This window comes from Photinus pyralis, unplaced genomic scaffold (genome assembly GCF_008802855.1).
Source record: "Photinus pyralis isolate 1611_PpyrPB1 unplaced genomic scaffold, Ppyr1.3 Ppyr1.4_LG3b, whole genome shotgun sequence".
Classification (NCBI taxonomy): Eukaryota; Metazoa; Arthropoda; class Insecta; order Coleoptera; family Lampyridae; genus Photinus; species Photinus pyralis.
The window spans coordinates 14701291-14723663 of record NW_022170510.1 but is presented as its reverse complement, the minus strand read 5'-3'; the positions used below and the strand labels follow the sequence as shown (position 1 = coordinate 14723663).

At 36.2% G+C, this 22373-nt stretch overlaps 1 protein-coding gene across 3 annotated transcripts in view; it reads left to right on the top strand.

Annotated features, from left to right (window-relative positions):
- LOC116167417 (atrial natriuretic peptide-converting enzyme-like) overlaps positions 1–19584 on the top strand; it is a 30375-nt gene extending 10791 nt beyond the window's left edge. Inside the window, exons 2-15 of one of the 3 annotated variants that reach the window (XM_031482779.1) lie at positions 14747–14856; positions 14906–15062; positions 15115–15795; positions 15843–15978; positions 16028–16363; positions 16417–16569; positions 16620–16835; positions 16888–17032; positions 17085–17263; positions 17351–17537; positions 17590–17743; positions 17793–17916; positions 17976–18124; positions 18232–19584. In XM_031482779.1, the coding sequence (XP_031338639.1) occupies positions 14798–14856; positions 14906–15062; positions 15115–15795; positions 15843–15978; positions 16028–16363; positions 16417–16569; positions 16620–16835; positions 16888–17032; positions 17085–17263; positions 17351–17537; positions 17590–17743; positions 17793–17916; positions 17976–18124; positions 18232–18387 (2832 nt within the window). In that variant the 5' untranslated portion in view covers positions 14747–14797 and the 3' untranslated portion in view covers positions 18388–19584. Of the gene's footprint in view, positions 1–14746; positions 14857–14905; positions 15063–15114; positions 15796–15842; positions 15979–16027; positions 16364–16416; positions 16570–16619; positions 16836–16887; positions 17033–17084; positions 17264–17350; positions 17538–17589; positions 17744–17792; positions 17917–17975; positions 18125–18170 lie in introns of those variants that run through there. The other 2 variants (XM_031482778.1, XM_031482780.1) reach the window with 2 other exon arrangements.
- Positions 19585–22373: the final 2789 nt, after the last annotated feature.

Sequence of the window (22373 nt, the reverse complement as noted above, 5' to 3'; positions counted from 1 at the left end):
CAAGCTGTAAAGGTTGATGGTGATACATCCAAGTTTCTTAAGCTTCAAAGAGGCGTGCCGCAAGGTTCCATTCTGGGACCTCTATTATTTTTAATATTTATTAACGATTTTTCGTTCCACTTAACAGACACTGTTACATGCCTTCAGTACGCGGATGATACGACTCTGCTAATATCGGACCAGAATTTAAATAGGGTTTATGAAGAGGCGGGTAGAGCAATTCAATTAACTGAGAATTGGTGTTTATCAAATGAACTAAGATTAAATTCTAGTAAAACGGTACAAATGCTAATCAAATCACCCTCAAACAAAATGATTTCGATAATCCTTGTTATGCTAATTTTTTAGGTGTTAACATTGATCCGAAATTAACGTTTAAGGAACATGTTAGTAAAGTAGCCAAAACAATTTCCGGTAATATATTCCTCTTAAGGCGTTTATCTGAAAACGTTTCCCCTAATATTTTACGTATGGTCTATTTATTAGTGATTCAGACTCACTTATATTACTGTAACATTGTTTGGGGTAATTGTACAAGTGCAACACGAATATTTGCTCTCCAACGTCGTGCTATTAGAATTATAGGCAATCTGCAGTATAGAGAAGATTGCAAAAATGTATTTATTAGATTCAGATTGTTGACATTTCCTTGCATATTTATACTACACTGTATTCTATATGCTAAGATTCGTGCCAATGAACTTTGTGTAAGGTCCGATATACATAGTTATAATACACGAAATTGTAGTAATCTTGATCTAAAGCATTACAGATTAGATAAAACTCACAGAAGTTTTGTAAATATTTCGTTTGAGCTTTTTAACCTGCTGCCTGGCCAGACCAGGGATTTACCGTACAATATCCTGAAAACTAAATTAAAAAAATTCCTTACTGAAGGCGCATTTTATACTATTAAGGAATTTAAAGACTGTGATCTATGTGTAATTTAACATGAATGTATAAATGTTGTGTTGTTTCCTTTGACTTCTGTAAATGTTTTATTGGCATGTTAACAGTAATAAATATTATTATTATTATGGTCGGTGTTTCTTGTGAGAACTCAGGTCTAGCCTGGTTAACTAATCGCACGGATTAAAATCAAGTAACGATTATTGTCTGTGTCTGTGTCTAGTGAAGTTATGTAGGGTTATTGGACATCTAGGGATAGTATGTAATTCGTACTTACCAACGCCAACGCTATCAGGAAAGAGGAAAAGAAAACAAAACAAAAAAAATCATTATTATAATTCCTGTAATTTTATTAAATGGTGTTTATTGTTTCTTTGGCTTTGCGTTTGGGTTGAATACGAGTGGGTTGTGATAACGTGGTGTGTTTCTGTGAAGAAGGAGTTTTGTGTTTTTTATTTGTATTTATGGTGTTTCTTTGTTCCTGAGGTCGTATTTGTGAGGTTGCTTGGGTTTTTGGTGGAGATATTGCAGTATTTTGTGAGCCTGTGATGCTGTTAAGGTTTTTGAGCTTCGGTTGTATACGAGTGGGTTGTTTCTGAGAAGTAGAAGTATTGTGTTTTTTAAGTGTGCTAGGGCGTGTAACTTTATTGGATGGACCTGTCTTTGTAGTACATGTTGCGTTACTTGTATTTATGGTGTTTCTTTGTTCTTGAGGTTGTATTTGTGAGGTTGCTTGGGTTATTGATGGAGATATTACAGTATTTTGTGAGCCTAGTAGTGCTGTATAGGTTTTTGCGTTTGGGTTGAATACGAGTGGGTTGTGATAAAGTGGTGTGCTTCGGTGAAGAAGGAGTTATGTGTTTTTTAACTGTGCTAGCGCGTGTAACTTTATTGGGTGGACCTGTCTTTGTGGTGCATGTTGTGTTACTTGTATTTATCGTGGTTCTTTGTTTTTGAGGTTGTATTTGTGAGGTTGCTTGGGTTTTTGGTGGAGATATTACAGTATTTTGTGAGCTAGTAGTGCTGTTTAGATTTTTGCGCTTCGGTTGAATACGAGTGGGTTGTTTCTGAGAAGTAGAAGTATTGTGTTTTTTAACTGTGCTAGAGCGTGTAACTTTATTGGGTGGACCTGTCTTTGTGGTGCATGTTGTGTTACTTGTATTTATCGTGGTTCTTTGTTTTTGAGGTTGTATTTGTGAGGTTGCTTGGGTGTTTGGTGGAGATATTCCAGTATGTTGTGAGCCCGTAGTGCTGTTAAGGTTTTTGCGTTTCGGTTGAATACGANACGGATTAAAATCAAGTAACGATTAGTGTCTGTGTCTGTGTCTGGTGAAGTTATGTAGGGTCCTTAAAAAAAAAAAAAAATCGCACACGTACATTGGACATCTAGGGATAGTATGTAATTCGTACTTACCAACGCCAACGCTATCAGGAAAGAGGAAAACAAAACAAAACAAAACAAAAATCATTATAATAATTCCTGTAATTTATTATTATTATTATTATTATTATTATTATTATATAGCATAAGTCAATTATGGGCATGCGTAGACTGCGCAATGTCATCTTTCCTACTTCTGCAGATATTTTGTGGAAATATAGAACTATAGATGTTTCTAGTAAAGGCGAACAATAAAAATCAGATGTGCGCATGTGCATTGCAATCTTTCTTATTTATGAAGATATTCCTTTGAGATATTAACTACGCTTTAACAAAAGATAAAAATACTTGTGTCCATATAGCCTTTCAGGAAGTAATGATATGTGCATGGAAAATGCGTTAAAGTCCCTTTGACCTTCAATTAGATTCAACGGTAAAATAAATCTCTAAAACTCTTCAAAAATTAATAGCAAATGACTGCATCGGAATACCGCATTTATATTTACCTAGGTAAAATTGCTCACTCCGACGCGCAACAACAATGTATGGCCCTACCGAAGTGCAATAGGGCACGGTTAAAATCAACCCCCTGAAACAACCAAAAATTTATGAAAATGATCTGCATCAGAACAACACATACATATTTAACTATCAAATAAATAAGGATTTAAAAAAGCATAGCAAAGTCTGCATTGGGGGAGCACATTCACACTACTTCTTATACCGCGAAACAACAATGTAGAATCTCGTAGACTTAGAAATCAACCCTTAAAACATTCAAAAAACCACATTCATACTTACTTACTTCAATGCGAAGGATGATTGCTAGTTTTGAGAAAATTTTCAAAAAATTAGGAGACGAAGTAGTGAGAAATACGCACAAACATCTAAACACGTATATACGAGATGTGTCCACCGATTTCGGTCAAATGTTATCCATCGGTGTCTAATGTCGTTTGGTCACTCCGAAACTCAGATCAAAGCTAAAATTAATCCATGCCATAATCTTTTTGCTGCAGTCGGCTATGAGGTCAGAGAATTTTACTCAAATCAATTGACAGTTTCTCACTAATTTCGTTGACAGAATGATAAAACGAACTCTCTTAAGGTGGTATTTACATTGAAAAATTGGAAATTTGTTTCCACAATAACTGCCTTCTGGGTACAAATTTTTGGTTGAAATTTAAAATTAAGATTTAAAAAAAGTCGCGGATACTGTCGATACGGTCCTTACTGAATAGTGCGCAATTGTTTTGTTAATTCCAATCTAAAATTTCCGCAAGTCTCTCGTGTTAGTAGTACAAGCATGATACGACGCTTATTATTCAGAAAGTTTATGTTCCCGGGTGAATAAGGGTTATTTGTGTTTTACATATAATGGCGTTATATGGTTATCATTTCCAATGTCTCCGATGGTTGGAAGGATTGCGAAATCTGTGAATTTTTTAGTATAATTTGTTGGCGCTCTTTGTTGTATCTTTCTGCTATTTTAAAAAAAAAGTAAGGTGTAGGTACTTTAACGAAATGTCGAAACCAATTCGAACTGCGTTGGAGCATTGAATAAAAAATTAATTTTATTCGATGCTCTTAATTTTTTATTCAATGGTTGGAGTACCTTATACAGGCTACTGGCTAGAGAAAAGGCGCATTGTGTGTTTGACTTTTAAGTCTACACAGCGAGAGTAAACAGCTTGATTGTCATATTAGACAAGAACTACTTCGGTACTTGATTCTCATTATCCAAAAAACTGAAATTCCGAGTTTTACAATGAAATTTACTAAAGTCAGAATTTCTAAATTCAAGTAGGAATTTCCAAGACAAAATAGGAATTTAAATCCGAATTTCAGTAACAAAATCGGAAACGTTGAAAATTCGAATTTCTCTAATAAAGTCGAAAACTTCGAGGTAAGGTTGTAAATTCTAAAGGGAATTCAGAATTTTCGGAATTTTTCTAAACAAGATCGGAAGTAGGAATTTTTGAGATTAAGTCGGAAGCATCAAACCTATTTCTGTGGCCCTTCTACGCCTTCGTATTTAGTGTGCCCCTAAAACTACAAAATACCATCGCACACGTGTGAAAGGTATATACAATGGTATTACGTACCTACGTACATACTTTCGGTATTGCTTGTAAATCGAAACAGCAGGGTCTCGCCATTATAATATTTATCCTACAATAAGTGTCAAAGCCCTTTCAATGCATTGTCTCGTAAAAGTTCTAAAATGCGTCGTTTGGTGTTTTTTCATTACTTACGTATGAAATGTGCCCCAATTTCCTAGTCTATAATTTTCCTGTTCCTATGTCGCTTCATAGCTTGATAATTAACGCAGATCGATAGGTGGTAGGCATAGGCACATCAAACAGACGTGTCTTTCCTTAAATCTTCAAAGGAATGGGGCTCCCGACTTTTCTTATGTATAGGTGTTGAAAATATTTCAATCCCTCTAGAGTCTAGACCACAACTTTGAAGGGGTCCATATCACGTTTATTTCATAAAGGTGCTAAATCGAAATCTTTTATTTCTTACAATCTCCTAATTTATCACATTAGTCATATAAATTTGTCTGATCATAGTGTGCCGGTTACAGGTGAAAATGTATTAGAAAACCTACATTACGTGTAGGTAAACTCACATTAACATTCATGGACAAATAAACCGAATGATATAATGCTGGAATGCGATAATATGTAATTACTAATTAGCTTGACACGTGTAAATAACTGTTGTCATATTAACACTAAATATATATTATTATATTATTATTATAGTATTAATATATTATTACATTCAGAAGCCGTCACCTTTCGTTAGCGACCCAAATTAATATTTGCTAGAAGAAAACTTCATAGACTTTACATAAAATTGTATGTCCCGCGAACTGGGAAGAATTTTCAGATTTAAGTATAGTATAACCCGATAAGCGAATATTCGAATTCTGTTTGCGGCAACAAATAGGCGAGTTCGTTAACCATCAAAATCCGTTAACGTTTAGGGGGGGGGGGGGGTAATAACAAGTATTAAGCATTACATTGAGTGCAGGCTGAAATAGCAGGGGTGGCAAGCATTTTTTTATGTGGGGCTTAAGAAAAAGAAAGATCACCAGATTGATATCCAAAATAACTTGAGTTTATTCCTCTAAATGTCGGTCTAGAAATGATTTTTTATTGTTATGTTTAATTTTTGTACTTTTGAAGAAAAACTTCTTCAAAAGTACACGTTTATTGCATTTAAGGATCACGTAAACAAAATCCAACAAAGAAACTAAAATATTCGCAGTACTACCAAAATAAGCAAAATAAGCACTCACAATAGACCGAATCATTCATGTAAAAGCATTTAGCAATAACCAAAATGTCATGTACTTACCTTTAATGCCCCACGACTACCAAGGGGAGAGTTCGTCCTTATAGACCCCAATTCATTGCGTTGCTTCCATTGTCATGGGTTTGGTCATTCGTCGATGAATTGTGAGCACGAACAGAGGTGCGTCTGTGACAAAGGTGTTATCTCGTGTGAAGTTCACGTTGAGTGCCCAAATTGTCAAGGGCACTGTGTTTTAAACAGAAATAAAAATACAAAAAGTGAAAGGGCAAAAATTATCATACCTTGAAGCCAAAAAGAAGGTAAGATACTACCTTCGCACAAATCACTTCAGCACCAACACCTGCACAGTCTTTTCTACCTGAAATCAGAACGATTATTAAACAGGAAATGGAGGCACTTATGAAAGTACTTACCGCGAAGATCTCCGAACATGTTGAACTTAATCTATTGAAAGCTGGCACCTTCAGTAGCGGAAAAAAGGTATAGCGTGTTCTCTGAACCTACCACCTCATCAGAGGTCGAAAATATGGACACCGAATCGCGTGGGGCAAAAGTAGAAACATTGATCACCAGATCCCGCATCAAAGATCCCAGCGGTACATCTTTTAATGAGGACGTAGTATTAGAGGCTAAGCAAGGGAAGAAGAGAAAACGGGGTGGTCGAAAGGCAACCCCAGACTTCCACCGTCCACGTAATTAAGGAGAGCCGTCAAGAGGGTCTTGTACGAATTAATTGTGATTGTTATTTATATGTCGTTTGTTTATATGTTGTTTATTCAACTGTGATTCTCTTTATTCTGAAACTTACAATGGATAAGCTCATATAATCTGAATGAACTAGAACTGATCATCTAAAAGAACGATCCAGTTTGCACAGCTCTTCAGGAAACACCTAAAAGTACGACATAATTTCAATATTAAAGGCTTTCCTTTATTAAGAAAAGACATTTACTCATCTGAAAGGGCGTGTGGTGAAGTGGGACGTAAAGGCACGCCGTATAAACAGTGATACAGTTCATACCAGGTTGTGGCGATAAAACTGGAAGGTGGTGGAGGCTTTACTTTATGTAACATCTACCTCACCAATACAAATTATAACACTGGAGAGATTGATTGAATAAGTAATCAACTGCGAAATCAGTTCATACTTGCTGGAGATTTTAACTCTCACAACATACAGATGATACAGAATTGTTAGACCTCGTCGAAAACAAAAGTCTAAGTATTTTAAATGATGGCTCGGGTACGCACTTTGCGATAAACGACGAACACAAAATTACAAAGACTTTGCACAAAATAATTTTAACATAAAGGCATACCCGTGTACATAAACTTTCTTCTTCTTTTTTTAAATCACCAGCGCGATTGACATTGTTGAAATGGCAGCTCGGATACAAACTTTAAAATGGGCGAAACACTTCCTCTTTTATATCTTGTAACTAAATGCGTGAATACTAACTTTGGACAGCAATCGGAAAAATGTTCCTTTGTTACTTTTTCAAATGACCCGAGACCGCCACGTACATCGGCGCGTAAAGTCCTGACCATCTCCATCCCATTTTTGATCTTCACTAAGGGTCGACGAAATGCGAGCACTTGTTTTCCACGCATTTCCTTATTTAGAAACTTTACATATGTGCCATCGCTTATCTAAATCAATTAAATTTTACTTTGATAAAGTCCCCTTATCAAAAAAATCCGTTAAATAATTCTCATGCTTCTTAAGTCTACGTCTTAATTAAAACCTACTAAATTATTGAACAATTTTTACAGCAAAAGTAACAACTACAACTAAAATTAAATAACACTCATCGATTATGTGCCTATTTGTAATAAAATTCCACCAGATTTCCTGATCTCTTTGAATAATGTTAATACAGGGTGTACCGTAATACTATAGTGTGGTTGATTTAGTGGGCATGGTAAATAATTTTAAGTTTGCCATCAGGCAATAATATTTCCGTGAGAGATTGAATTTTCACCATGCCATACTCTCGCACCGAATATAGGTGTATTAAAGCATACAATTCAATCCCAAAAGTCTTCTACTTGGCAAAACTTTTCAATTGCAATAGGCCCTTATAAATTATTTACGGCATAATACTGTCACAGATATACTTCTTTACGTATATCTGTGAAAATTTATCACAAACACGATTATTGCACAATAATAAATTAGAATCAATACAAATCATGCCATGTAGTACCATAGGTAGTACCTACTTATCAGATCCTCTCTAATTGACACTACAAATTTACGGATCCGAAGCTTTGTACCTTTTTTTTTTTGAGTTGGATCCATCGTTCCTCGTACCTATTACATATTATCGTTCCATGCTTATAAGTTTGTATAGGAGTTTAAAGTAACTCAAGTCCTTCATTTTAACAGCACAGATTTTAATGCATAGGCTAATTGCGATAATGGGAAGAACGAAAGGTACCTACGTGCGTCCTAGTAAATAGTATAACGTGTTTTGCTACGGTGTAAATGGAAAAATGCGCTTTTAAATTGAAACGAAGTGCAACTCTACATTTTAATTAAAAGCGTTACTGCTTACTAAGACCATATCGATTTATGTGTGTTGGTGCAGCAGCTTATGGAAAAGAACACGTTCTTTTAAAAGCGGAAGATAGAAAGGGTATAATACCTAAAATTGCTTTCGCTCCACGTGCCTTTTATGAATAGGAAGAGTGTTTAGGAAAAAAATGACAACTCTTCTTTATTTGCGGTACATACCATTTACGAACACATAAATTGCGCAGTTATTTGAATCGGTCGGTAATTAGCTACCAATTTACTCCGTCTGCTACATGCGTGGTGCTGGTGACAGGAATATTACTAGGAAAATAAATAAATATATCAGTATAAAGATCTGTTGGATAAATAACTAATTTGTTTGCTCCAAAAGCCCAGAACTGTATTTAATCGACTTCATGAGTATCATATACTCTCAATTTCATTTTTTCTCTCGTAGAAACAATAGTTTCCCGATATACAAAATAATAAGCGTAGTGAGGTTTTTTATCTCTCCCATTTAATAAATTAAAGGTTCAACAAAAACAAAACATCATTTATTTCCCAAATCGGAAATGGAATAAAGACCTTTATACAAAATAAACAAAGCCGCCTAAACAAAAAACTTCGACTGGAACGCAAAGGAAGTTTTAACAATTAACAAAATTGAATACGCCAATCGGTACAATCACAAAAATTGTATTCATTGAAAACGGAATAAATAAATATATTATTATACCTGCCTTCCACTTCTCCTGTATATTTTTATTCGTAAAATTAGGGGATGTTACGAAATTTGGGCGAGTGAGTCACCGATGAGAAGGTCACTACACTCACCGATTTTTCTCGAGCAGTTCAAGAATAGGGGTTTAGGTCTCGTTTTTGAGGCGCCACACTGTACAATGGCCATTTGCCGTTGGAGTAAAAATAGTGCCCACCATAATAGTAATCGTTGTAAATGGTTCATGATTATGTATTTTTTAACAATTATCAAGTGAGTAAAAGTAATAAAAAAGTCAATCATATTTTGAATAATAAAATTCATATCATTCTTAAGAAAATCAGAAGCCTAAATCTTCCTGAAAGCTACTTCCAACATTTGGCGACCGTGACAGGACAAGGGGTTTGTGTAAAATCTCTCTGCAAAAAGATTGTTAACATTTTAGGCTGATTTTTAAACGATTTGTGTATCGTTTTCGTTTGTACGACTACGCTTTAAAGATATGGATCGGGCAACGAAGTCGCGTTCAGCGGTACGTAGGACGTTCACGACGATCGCAAATAAGTGACTGAGATGATAGAAGCAGAATCACCAGACATTACCATTACCATTCGTGCTAATTTAGAGCTGTTTCATGAAAAAGATGAATCTCTACGACAGGCCAATCAAGAGATTTATGATTTATTTTGGATGCTGACGCTACGGAGGATCAGTTAGATACGGAAATAGCATGTGTAGATAGGTATGAGTTTTCTTTTAAGAGCTTGAATCTGCAATGTGAAGAACTAGTCTCTTCTGCTGTAATTTGTAATAATGGAGCTCATAACGAAGCTCAAAGCGTTCGTAGTGAAACACATAGTAACAAAGGGATCTTCCGCCGAATCTAGCTGCCTACTATTGAATTTAAAAAATTCAATGGTGATATACGTAATTGGTTGTCATTTTGGATTCAATTCGTAAGATACACGAGCACAATGTACTCACTAATAAAGATAAATTTCAATATTTGATTCAGGCAATGTCTTCAGGTACTCGTGCAAGTGAATTATTAAATAGTTTTCCTCCCACGGGTGACAATTATACTGAAGCTATTGAAAGTCTAAAGGATCGTTTTGGGAGGAAAGACCTATTAATTGAAGTCTACGTACGGGAGCTATTAAAAATTATGTTAAATAAGGCATTGTCTCCTAATCAAAAGCTAAGTCTGTCTAGTTTATATGATCGTATTGAAACACAATTAAGAGCATTAAGTACTCTTGGAGTGACAACTGATACATGTTCCGCTATGTTATACCCTTTAGTTTGAATCTTGTTTGCCAGAAAATTTATTAAGAGCTTGGCAGCGATCATCTCAGTTTTCGGGTAATGCTGGTGGAACATTAAAAACAAAATTAGATGCTTTCATGTGTTTTATAAGGTCTAAGGTACAAAATGATGAACGCATTAATTTAGCTGTTGAAGGGTTTTTACCTCAGACAGATAATAAAGACAAGAAACCCAAATTTAAAACGAGTGAGTCGATACCGACTGCAGCAGCTTTACTGTTAGTAAACACTCTTGCAAAATGTTTGTTTTGCGAAAAAGATCATGCTAGTGAGTCATGCTTTATGGCTCGGAAAATGTTACTGTCGGAGAAAGCAATAAAAGGGCATGCTTTTCTTGTCTAAAATTAGGACATAACAGTAAAAGATGTCGTCAAAGGCTAAAATACATCATTTGTAATGGTAAGCATGTACCACTCATGTGTTCAAATTTAGCGAGCAATAAAGCTGCTACTTCTGAGAACATTGTGGAAAGAAGTCATCAAACCACCTCTGTTGAAAAAGCATTGTCTAATATTTCAGACACACACTTTTTTTGCAAACTCTTAAAGTTTTGATCCGTAACGATAATACTATGCGTGAAGTACGCGCTATAGTGGATACTGGTTCTCAACGTTCTTACATTTTAAGATCAACTGCAGAAGAATTAGAGTATCCCGTTAAGAGGCGGGAGAAAATTATTCATACCTTATTTGGGGGTACCAACACTGATGAGCAAGATCATGCATGTTATGATGTAAGGGTCTTAGATTTGGATCAGAGGTATGCTTTTCGATTCGACGTTTTAGAACAATCGATTATCTGCGACAATATAATACCAGTCTTTAATGGACCATGGCTGAACGAATTTATAGACAGATTGCAGATAAAAATATCGGATGTTACAATCGCCACTCCGGTGGAGATACTCATAGGCGCAGATGTTGCTGGAAAACTACTAACAGGCAAAAAGTATGTTTTAGATTGTGGTCCAGTAGCTGTAGAAACGTATTTGGGTTGGACATTGTTTTATTTTATTTTGAACAAACAGAAAAGCATTACTGCTATGTCTGTGGCCTCCATGTTATGTAAGGATGTTACCATTACAAATTTATGGAATTTGGATGTTATCGGCATTGTTGATCCTGTTGACAAACAATCTAAAAAAGATTGGAAACATGTGTCATTAAATCCTACAGACTTACCATCACGTGGATGCTCACCAAAACAATTGTTGCAATCGCGTTGGTGGGAGGGACCTAGTTGGCTGTATAGTCTTCCAGAAAATTGGCCAGAATTTGATCAACTTTCCGCCCTGAATGAAAATGAAATTAATGCAGAACGTCGGAAGAAATTAATTGTTTCAATGGTTAATTATGAATGTTCCTATTGGTATACTGAACGATTTTCTAAGTATGACGACATAGTATCTCTTTTTGGTTGGATTCTACGATTTTCATATAACTGCCGTAACAATGAAGATAGACATATGTCTCACGTGTTGTCGGGTGAAGAACGAGAAATCGCTGAAAAATGTCTGTTGAAATTAATTCAAAAAGATTCTTTCGTTGATACAAAACAGTTGTCATCTTTATCTCCTTTTGTAGATGCTGAAGGTATTATACGATTGAAGACTAAGATATCATATAGAAATGACGAATTGGACTTTCGTTATCCAATTTTATTACCTGCAAAACACCCTGTCCTAGCAAAATTAATCTTCAATTTTCATCAAAAATCATCACATGTGGGTGTTCAAACACTGCTCAACATACTAAGACACTACTTGATTATAGGTGGCCGTCGTACTGTTAAAAGTGCTATTTTTAACTGTATTTCATGCAAGCGTCACTCATTGAACAAAATGGAACAAGACAGTCCTCCTTTACCTTTTAACAGAGTTCGTGACGCTGCCATATTTGAAGTTATTGGTGTGGACTTAGCTGGACCTTTGATTTTGAAAGTATCTCAAAAAGGTTGGGTATGTGTCTTCACTTGTGCCGTGTATCGCGCAGTACATTTTGAACTTGTTACCTCGTTATCGACAAATTGTTTTCTTCAAGCTTTACGCCGATTCATCAGTCGTCGTGGACGCCCTCGTGTAGTATATAGTGATTACGGAACAAATTTTATCGGTTCGCGAAACGCATTATCAAAAATTGACTGGTCCACTATTTTAAAGTATAGTGCAATTAATCGCATAACGTGGTATTTTAACCCACCAACCGCCGCGGGGCGGATTTTGGGAAAGAATAATAAGAATTTTGAAATCTTTACTTCGGAGAGTACTAGGCAGAGCTTCCCTGAATTATGAAGAATTGGTATCGGTTTTGTGTGATTGTGAATCCATTGTTAATTCAAGGCCAATCACATATCTATCAGAACTCTCTCCATTAACACCAAATTCTTTTCTACAAGAACAACGGGATATTGGTGTACCCGACTTGGATGCAATTGATTCGTCTTCTTTAAATAAGCGGATTGCATATCGTCAGAAACTTGGGTCAACTGAAGTTGTCTTCCAAAGGAAAGAACAATATTCAAGTTCGATTGAATGAAATTGTGCAGATTGGTAATGATCAGGGTAAACGAATCGACTGGCCATTAGGAAGAATTACAGAAATATTTCCTGGAAAGGATCGTCAGGTTCGGCTAGTGCAACTTAAAACTGCCAAGGGGATTGTATTACGTCCAATTCAACGACTCTACCCTCTCCGAATGTCTTGATTCGATTAAAGAGGACTTGGACAACCAAAATTCATCGTCGCCATCAGGTGTACCATCGGATTTGAAAGGGTCTTTAGAAAACGAGCATTATGATTCTATTTTAAATGATGCACAAGGTACAAGCAGTGGTAATGAGTCTGCTAATGTACCTAAAGTGAGCAGAAGTAGCCGAATTATTAAACCAGTTTTGCGTTTGTCTTTATAATTTATTGTTCACTAATGGTTTCGTTCCCAAGGTGGGAGAATGTTGTAAATGGTTCATTATTATATTATGTATTTTTCAACAATTATCAAGTGAGTAAAAGTAAAAAAAAGTCTGTCAGTCAATCATATTTTGAATAATAAAATTCAATCATATTTTGAATAATAAAATTCATATCATTCTTAAGAAAATCAGAAGCCTAAATCTTCCTGAAAGCTATTTTCAACAGTAATTGTGAGCCTTCTGGGTTTTTTTTAATTACGCGATTCCGTGGTCTACCAAATTAATTTTATTTTAACTTCACGGTTTTACCTTTTACGCTACAGAGACGTAGGTATAATGTATGATTCCCAGACGGGAATTTAGTGCAATAATTACATGTAAAAACATTAAACCGTATCATTCAATAAATATACAGCAATAATTCATATAAACACAGATCTAATATGGTACGTTTATTGGATACCTACAGGGTGAAACCGGTAAAAAAGATCAAAACAAACTTGAGATTTAAACAACCTGGATTGATATAATTTGAAACTCATATTAGGGCATTTCATCGTCTAGATTAGTTTAATTATTGCGCAAGCACGCGAGTTTTAATTAAATCAAGTCGCGAATTCATAGACACTGTCAAAAACTAATTTAATTTAGTGATGTTACAATAGTGACTGTTGGAACTTTTAGTGACGGTGGCCGAAGCAGGTAAATGTAGTTGAACATTTTTCGCGTAAGAGAAAGGGTAAATTAATTAAGATGAAATGCTCAAATGTGCGAATATTGTAGTAATCAGAGAAGTTAGATGTAATAAACTTGTATGGAATTCAGTAGCTTTCATTTAAATGTAAACATGTTTAGCGCACTTATCAACGTTCAAAAGCAAAAGTTTTCTCACTTTCCCCTTTCGGGTAAATATTTAATAAAATGAAGCCGAATAAGTGAAATAAAACCGCACATGTATGTTTACGTAACAATTAAATAAGAACCTATGTAAATTAGTTACGCCACGCCATGTAAAAGAAGCGAGCAAAATTGAATTTTTTTTCGAGAAAGCAAGCGTAAGAGATTGACTCTTTAAGCTTAGGGCTATACGTTTAAGTAACTTATTACGCTGCAATCGATTTTTAATAGAAATAATTTACACAGTAAATTGAAACGACAACTTTCCCTTACTTATAGTAATCTGTAAGATAACGAAACCTAATTTCATTATTCTCGCAGAGGAAGTAAATTACATGGTTGAAAAATGTTTGGCTGAATTAGGGATAATTTCCTCAAAAGCAAATCGATCTAATCTTAATATTCATCACAAATTTTAAAATACAGGTAAGTTTACGCCGTCCGCGGGTATCCGCGCTGCATCGAGCGTTATCCAGGGTGGGGGCTCGCGGCCGGGTTGTAGCGCAAACTCGTAGTTCGTAGCAATCTTATGTAGTACACACATGCCGCCACGCTGTAGTTGCTACGTATCGCTGACACCACGCGAGTTACACGCGCACACCGCTACAGGTGAGTCGTATATGTGGTGTAGGTCAGTGACCGTACATATAGGTATCAATCATGGTAATTTTTAATAACGATAACTTTTGAAAATATCCGTACAAGTTAGTTACATCTAAATATTTTTTCTCTTAATATAAAAACCTACTGAATTCTTATACAGGTAAAAGAAGCCATCAACGTGCAAATAAAATATGCTGTAGCACGACAAAATATGCGTGGCCAACATCGACATAGTATCACTCAGCTAGAAACAAACAAAACGTGTTCGAGGTAAGGCTGCTTTTTCCAATATTACTTTTAGTATTGTTTATTTGGATAGATGGGACAATTCGACACCGGAGAACGTAATTACTATTTTAAGTGATGAGCCTACTCAAGTTCAGCCCGTTATTCTTACACTTCTCCCTATTAACACAAATTTATACTCTCGAAGACACTCTGCACATAATTGTTCAACAAGTGAAGTGATCCCTACCGTAAGTTACATCAATTACTTTCAAACACCGACAGTAATGTAACTTTATGCAGATTCCACCACCTATCCAATCTTCAAGGCCCCCTGCAGTTCCTAAACGCTTTTTTGAGCAAACACCGGCTCCCGGAAACGTTCAACCAAACTTCACAAGTAATAATCCGTTGCTTATCGTCCCCCCGACTCAAAAAAGCAGGGGCAATCCTCCGACACCTCCCCCCAGAAGTCCCGGATCTCGACTAGCTAACAAATTAGTGAACAATCCAAAGTCAAAGATAGAGCCAACTAAACATGTCGTTGGAAAACCCCAAATTGGTAGTAACGATTGTGTATTTCAATTCGATAATCATCTTATGCACCAATTTGGTAAAATTCCGCCCCCTCCGGCGGGACCCCCGCCACCACCTGTTACAAAAATCACTCAAAAGCCATCCACTGGATCAACGATTAAGGCAACTCCTCAGCAGGCAAACAAAGGCAGCGTCAGACAAGACTCTAGCATATCAAGCGACAGTTTTAGTCAAACTTCTTCCCCAAGCTACACAAGCAAAACTATGGAGACGCCTTTATTACCTCCCCGTACGCCAAATAGAATTTCAACGCAAGTAAAAACAGCGAACGGAAATGGACAAGAAGAAAGTACAAACTCCCCGTTAACTAAAAGTGCGTCTACCCCAGCTAGTTTGCAGACAATAGTTAGGTTTCACAATGGATCAAATATGTCTTTACATCACAGAGTAAGGGCTAGACTTTTTCAAAAATTGTTTTAATTCGTTTCTTGTAGATTATACGGGATATTAGACGGTCATCAAATCATCCGTATATCGGAACAGTTCGAATAAAATTTCGCTTTGCTCAAGTTGTGATGAACGCCGTTGCTCTAATAGCAATTGGTGGTGGCATGGCCGCATATTTTAAAGGTATAGCTTTAGAAAATATTTTAAGCATTCTAACAATTAGTTTCAACAGCTCATCCCGCATCAGTACATATAGTTAATACTACAAATAATATTACGCTTGGAATTACAACTGTTGAGTCTAGTGATGCTAATCCCGCTCCGGGGATTTGCTTACCGGTAATAGTAGGATTTTGCCAACAACATAAAGTTCCTTATAACTTCACCGTGTTTCCTAATTATATGGGACACTTTGGACAGCCAGACGCCCAGCACGAATTGGAAGTGTATGACGCAGTAGTAGATGTGCGTTGTTACGAATTGGCGGCGTTGTTTCTTTGCTCTGTTTTTGTCCCTAAATGTGGTACGGGAGGCATTGTTGTTCGTCCATGTCGAAGTCTGTGTTTAGGTGCGCACGTCACATTTAAAAAAAAACCTGTATCTACGATCTCTTTTTTATAGAAATGAAAAGACGTTGCGGATTCTTTTTGGATGTATTTGGTCTTGCTTTACCCGATTATTTAGAGTGCTATCTGTTCCCCGAGTCTCCCGATCCCGAAGTGTGTGTAGGACACCACGAAGTAAAGGAGGCAAAAATTCGTTCCCAAAAGCCCAGTAATTCGTTATAGTTAATTATATAAACATATTTCACACGCTATTTTCAGTATGCCCATCGGGATTTCAGTGTGATGTGAAAAGATGTATACCGAGAGATTGGCTTTGTGATGGTCATGTTGATTGTAAGGATCAAACAGACGAGCTTAATTGTAATGAATGCAAAAAGGGGATGATACACTGTGGTAGCGATAAATGTGTAGCGCAAGAGCAAATGTGCGACGGCAAAATTGACTGCCCGCTAGCACAGGATGAACGGAATTGCCGTCAGTATATTTACTTAAAATATTCCGTTTTATGTAGAAAGCAACATTTTAGTAAGATTAAGTGAAAGGAATGGGAACGAGGGCCGTGGCCAGTTAGAAATATTTCGCCCTGAACTTCAGAAGTGGACACCCGCTTGCATAACTCATTGGGATCAAGCTACATCTCCAGCGGCAATTTGCTCTCTACTCGGATATTTGTAAGTTTAAAATATAGCGCCTTTGAAATATTTCACAATGGTAACATCACAGACATGCCAATGGAAGTCGATTATTTAAAGGGAAGGATATTAATGTTTCGCGCCCCGTGCAAGAAACAACAGCTATTTGGAGAATGCACCAAAATAAACGACCCAAGAATATGCTTAGGGAATTTGGATCGTGTAGCGGTACGGCATATCCGACTGTAGATTTAATCTGTACGAACCACAGTGAGTTAGTTTTTATTTCAAAACTCGTTTCGTCGCTATCGATTTACCTTATTTGTTATTACACGAAAGCAAATTAATTTTTTGCAGTGTGTGGAAAGACTCGGAAGTCGTACGCTGAGAGACGGTCACTACGGATTGTTGGAGGTGTAAAATCGAAACCGGGAGATTGGCCTTTCCTAGCTGCTCTTTTGGGCGGACCCGAGGAAATATTTTATTGTGCGGGTGTGTTAATTGCCGATCAGTGGGTATTAACAGCATCGCACTGCGTTGGAAAGTAAATAGTCGGCATTTTTACTGCGATGATTAGTAATCTCTTTTTCAATTAGTCATTCTGATGTGTCTGGGTGGACAATACAACTTGGTATTACAAGAAGGTACGCGCATTCGTATTACGGTCAAAAAATGAAAGTAAAAAGAGTGGTTCCACATCCCATGTACAACTTAGGAATCGCACATGATAACGACGTAGCTCTTTTTCAAGTAACACGTTTTGTTTCAATTGAACGTTAGTTTTAAGATTTCCTTACAGTTGTCAACAAAAGTCACGTTTCATGAGCACCTGCTACCTGTGTGTTTACCTTCTGCCGACCAAGAACTGCCACCGGGGACCATTTGCACAGTGATAGGGTGGGGAAAGAAAGAGGATACGGGATGTAAGTCAAAGGATTTTTCTATGTATTAATCTAATGAAATTTTATGATTCTTGTTTCAGTGTCCGAGTATGAACCGGAAATTAATAAGGTGGAGGTACCAGTACTAAACCGTGATCTGTGCAACGTGTGGTTAGAAAACAGGGATTTGAACGTGACGGATGGAATGATATGCGCCGGATACAAGGAGGGCGGAAAGGATGCGTGCCAGGTAAGATGATATGTAACTTTGGTCAATATTTTAGAAATCATATTAGGGTGACTCTGGAGGTCCACTATTATGTCGCGATAAAGATGATCCAGAAAGTTGGTTTGTAGGAGGCATCGTCAGCTGGGGAATCAAATGTGCTCACCCTCATCTTCCTGGAGTTTATGCTTTTGTACCAAAATATATTCCATGGATTTTACAGCAAATCGCTCAGTACTCTGACTAATGTATCGATGTTCTTCTACGCGGAGAAACAGATATTTTAAAAGTTATCCGCTCATTTCAAATCTTTTGCCAAAAATACGACAATATTATTGGTTCCTTAAATTGATAACGCCAATTTAAATGGTTCCAAAATGCTCGGTTGTGGCATTTTTTGCTTCTACAATTCAATGCTAACACTAAAACTGTGGTAAGGCACATACAATCTAGCTACGCACAATATGTAACATTAGAATGGTTCTCTAGTGATATCTTGTGACAATTCACCTAGTGTTCGAGCGATCCGCCTCTATATGTGATCATGCATACTGCTGTATTGTATACAGCTGTCTCTGAAGTCTAACCTTTTTGATCATGACAATAAATTTTTGACTTTGGAGACCTCTGCAATGCTTTAAATATATTTTATACCCTTAGATATAATTGAATTAGAAAAAAAGAACAATAGTTTTCTATAGATTTATAAAGATGTTATCTAGTGTATAGTGTGCATGGGTCTGCTTTGCGTTAGTTCGAAGAATATTAGTGTTTAGGTCCGAGTTTTTTAACTATACGTTTCGAACTAACGCAATGCGCACTTTTCCAAATTGCGATACGTGGGCAATCACTAAATTAATACCTACTACACGAACTCTCAAATTTAATCCAGACTTTATTTTAGCACACTCATCTCACTCACTCCTTCATACCGTGCGACATTTTGATGACAATAAACTCCTCATAAAGTGAATAGGACCATTAATTGCACTATTTAATCTTATATAGTTTGGATTAAACTCGACTGTTCTTGGTATGTCAATATTTTATATGAGAATTATCGCATAAGGAAAATCAATGGGGGCATATGGTGTTAAACAACATACCTATTTCATATCTTGTATAAAACGATGTGATGTTATATATTTAAATACCGCGACAATAATTTATGTATATATATTATATATACCTACAATATATGTTTACCTAACAACATATTTCCTGAAGCATATCTTTACGAAAAAAAAACTATTTTAATAGTGAATTGTTTCACTTTTGTTAGATCTATACAATAAATGAGGCTTCAAGTAGGACAATACTCACCTGTGTGTTCCTTAGCTTATACCAATAACCTCTAGTCAATGAAATGAGACAATAATATCAAGAATAACCGCTTAATATTTAATACAGAACGCTATGTGCTTTTAAATTTACGTTGTAACCTATGTTAACAATTACTGTAGTGAATATATTATCACATATGACATGTTTTCTTTTTTACCTATGAACTTTCGCCAAAGGGTAAGTAACACAGATCAAAGAAATAAATTCAAAGGTAAGACGAATTGCATACTTTACACGTAATACCACTTAAACATCTTGAACATGGCATTGACATCGTAGTGATAATTGAAACCAGAAGTAAACTAATACGGTACCAGGTATGTACAATGCTGTAGTATACAAATCAATATACCGTCACTGTGAAACTATCTCCAAGAGTTCCGATATTCATTACTAGAACTTTAGGAAGCGAGGACTACTTTAGAGTTCCATACCGACATACCCAAATAGGTCAAGAATAGCAATCCAAATAAAAGTTGTATTCGTGCTAATTTGACGCATTCTATATAAGTCCACTTATGTAAGAATAAAACGAATTTTTATTGCACAGCGAATACGGATTGTATTTTAGCGGTGTTTAATTCAATTTAAATTATTATATTAATATAACGTCGAACGTTTGGACACAAACCGATGTAACGCATTTAAATAGGTATATTAATTTCAATAAGCTGTTTAGTGTACAGATTACGGTGTATCTATTGCAATTTATACATCAATCAGAGCGAGAAGTCGTGGTATTGACAATCCATACACGTTTGTAGCGTCAGAATATTAGCAATATAATTTCTAAATAATCTGCATCGTTTGAGCTTTGCACACCAATTTTCAATAACATACACAAAATTAGTCAATTGACCGTTCAAGCTTAGCAACAAAATCTAATCGATTATAAGAGAATTTCATTTAGACATTTTTATTATTGTAACCAATCGGCGGTATTATATTAAATGAGACGTTTACACGCATGCATATTATATTCGTAATCTTACCGATGTACTATGTACCTTTTTTATTCAGTCAATAGCTACTAACGAAAGTTTGTATTTTTTTTTTATTAAAGGCATCGACATCTAAGGTCATTAGCCTATTATATGTCTAACCTACGCAAAACTTATAGTTTTCCGAATACATCAATTTCCTTTAAAAAAAAAGTATTATTCGATAAATCTGGCTGCAAATTTTGCGTTTGAACAGTGATTGGCAATGTGTCTTTTTTAAAACAATCGCAATCACACAACAAATTTCAAATTGCACCCATCTTAATGACAGAAGTCGCCCAGCTAACTGTTACACAAATACACTAAAAAAAAGTGCAGTCAGAAAAGAGTAAGCATATTACTCCTTAACACAAGGCTTTTAGATCATATGTGGCTACTTTATGAAAAGCTTAAAATGCCGTTCGATTTTCATGAACCAAAAACGGAATGAAAGGAGTACTATGAACTCGCAAACCTTTTTATTTTGGTTTATCTCATTACAGAAAAAATTTTCTAACAAAAACTACAGGTCAATATACCCTAGAGCAGGGGTTCCCAAAGTGTGCGCCGCGGCGCCTTTGAAATTGAACAGGGGCGCCGTGAGGCGTTCCCGTTTTCTCTTCTCGGGAAACTGTAACTTATTAGGCATTCATGGGATCAAAAAAAAACTATTCAAATCGTGCTCGCTGTTAGCACTTCATCGGCAGAATCCACTGTTTCCCGCAATTATGCGGCTTCTAATGAGCTCACTATTTCGCATTAGTTGATGTCCCTTTTCACGGAACATCTTTCAAAACTGACTGAATGATTTGCGACATACTTTGTGGAAGATGAAGTCGAAAAATTTGCGTAGATCCTTTCCATGCTCAAGCCCCACTAGACTTCACAAGAAGAAGAGTCTCATTGAACTCTCTTGCGACAGTAAACTCAAAACTCACTTCGCTTGCTCCGATTTGGTGGAGTTTTGGATATCTATCACAAATGAACATCCAGCTCTAAGTTCAAAAGCCATCAGAATTTTCATTCCGTTTGCAACGTCATATTTATGTGAAGCAGGATTTTCGGTTGTAGCTGTAATAAAGAGCAAATATCGTTCAAAAATCAATGTGGAACAAGAAATGAGAGTGACAGTTTCCAAGTCTGATTCCACGCTTTAACAAGATATGTGGAAGTCATCAAGCTCACACGTCACATTGAAGATTGAGGATTAACTTTTTTTTTTAGAAATTACTCATATTCTTCTGTATCTGTATCAATCCTAAGTTAAGTACATTGTCATCCTCAATTTAAGTTTGTTTTATTTTCGTAGCCCGCCTTGTGTAATTGCACTATATTTCGGCTAAGTAGGGCGCCGAGGCCAATTACTAAATCTGTAAGTGCGCCGCGAACTGGAAAAGTTTGGGAACCCCTGGCCTAGAGAAAGAAAAACGCAAATCTAAAAAGACTCCAATTAGTGTTACAGTAGATTCCAGAATGAATGAATGAATTACTTGCTGAAAATTGAAAATTCCTCCGAGTGTGTATGTCGTTAAATTCAATAGTGAGTTTCAAAAAAAGTATAGAACGACTGGTTGCCGAGGTACCACCTACTTTGAGCGGTATCATTGAATAAGTAATCAGTTTGTTTGTCCACGTAAAAATTCTCTGGATTTTCATGAATTAACGCGCCCGACACGCTGTATAATAAAATTTGCAAACGTTGTTCTAAAACGGCTTTAAAATTTTTGAAATGTGTTAATTAAATTATTTAACTGAAAAATTTCTCTCTAACAATTTCGAAATTGACCAACTACACAAAAGAGACGACGCTCTAAGTAGGTATTTCTTATAGAGTGGAAGCGGACAATGACGATCTTTATGAAGCAAAAAATTGCCCGGTTTTCTGTGTTAGTAAATGTCCCTTAAGCCCCAGGTAACTATGCAGAATAAAAAAACAATTGCGCATGCGC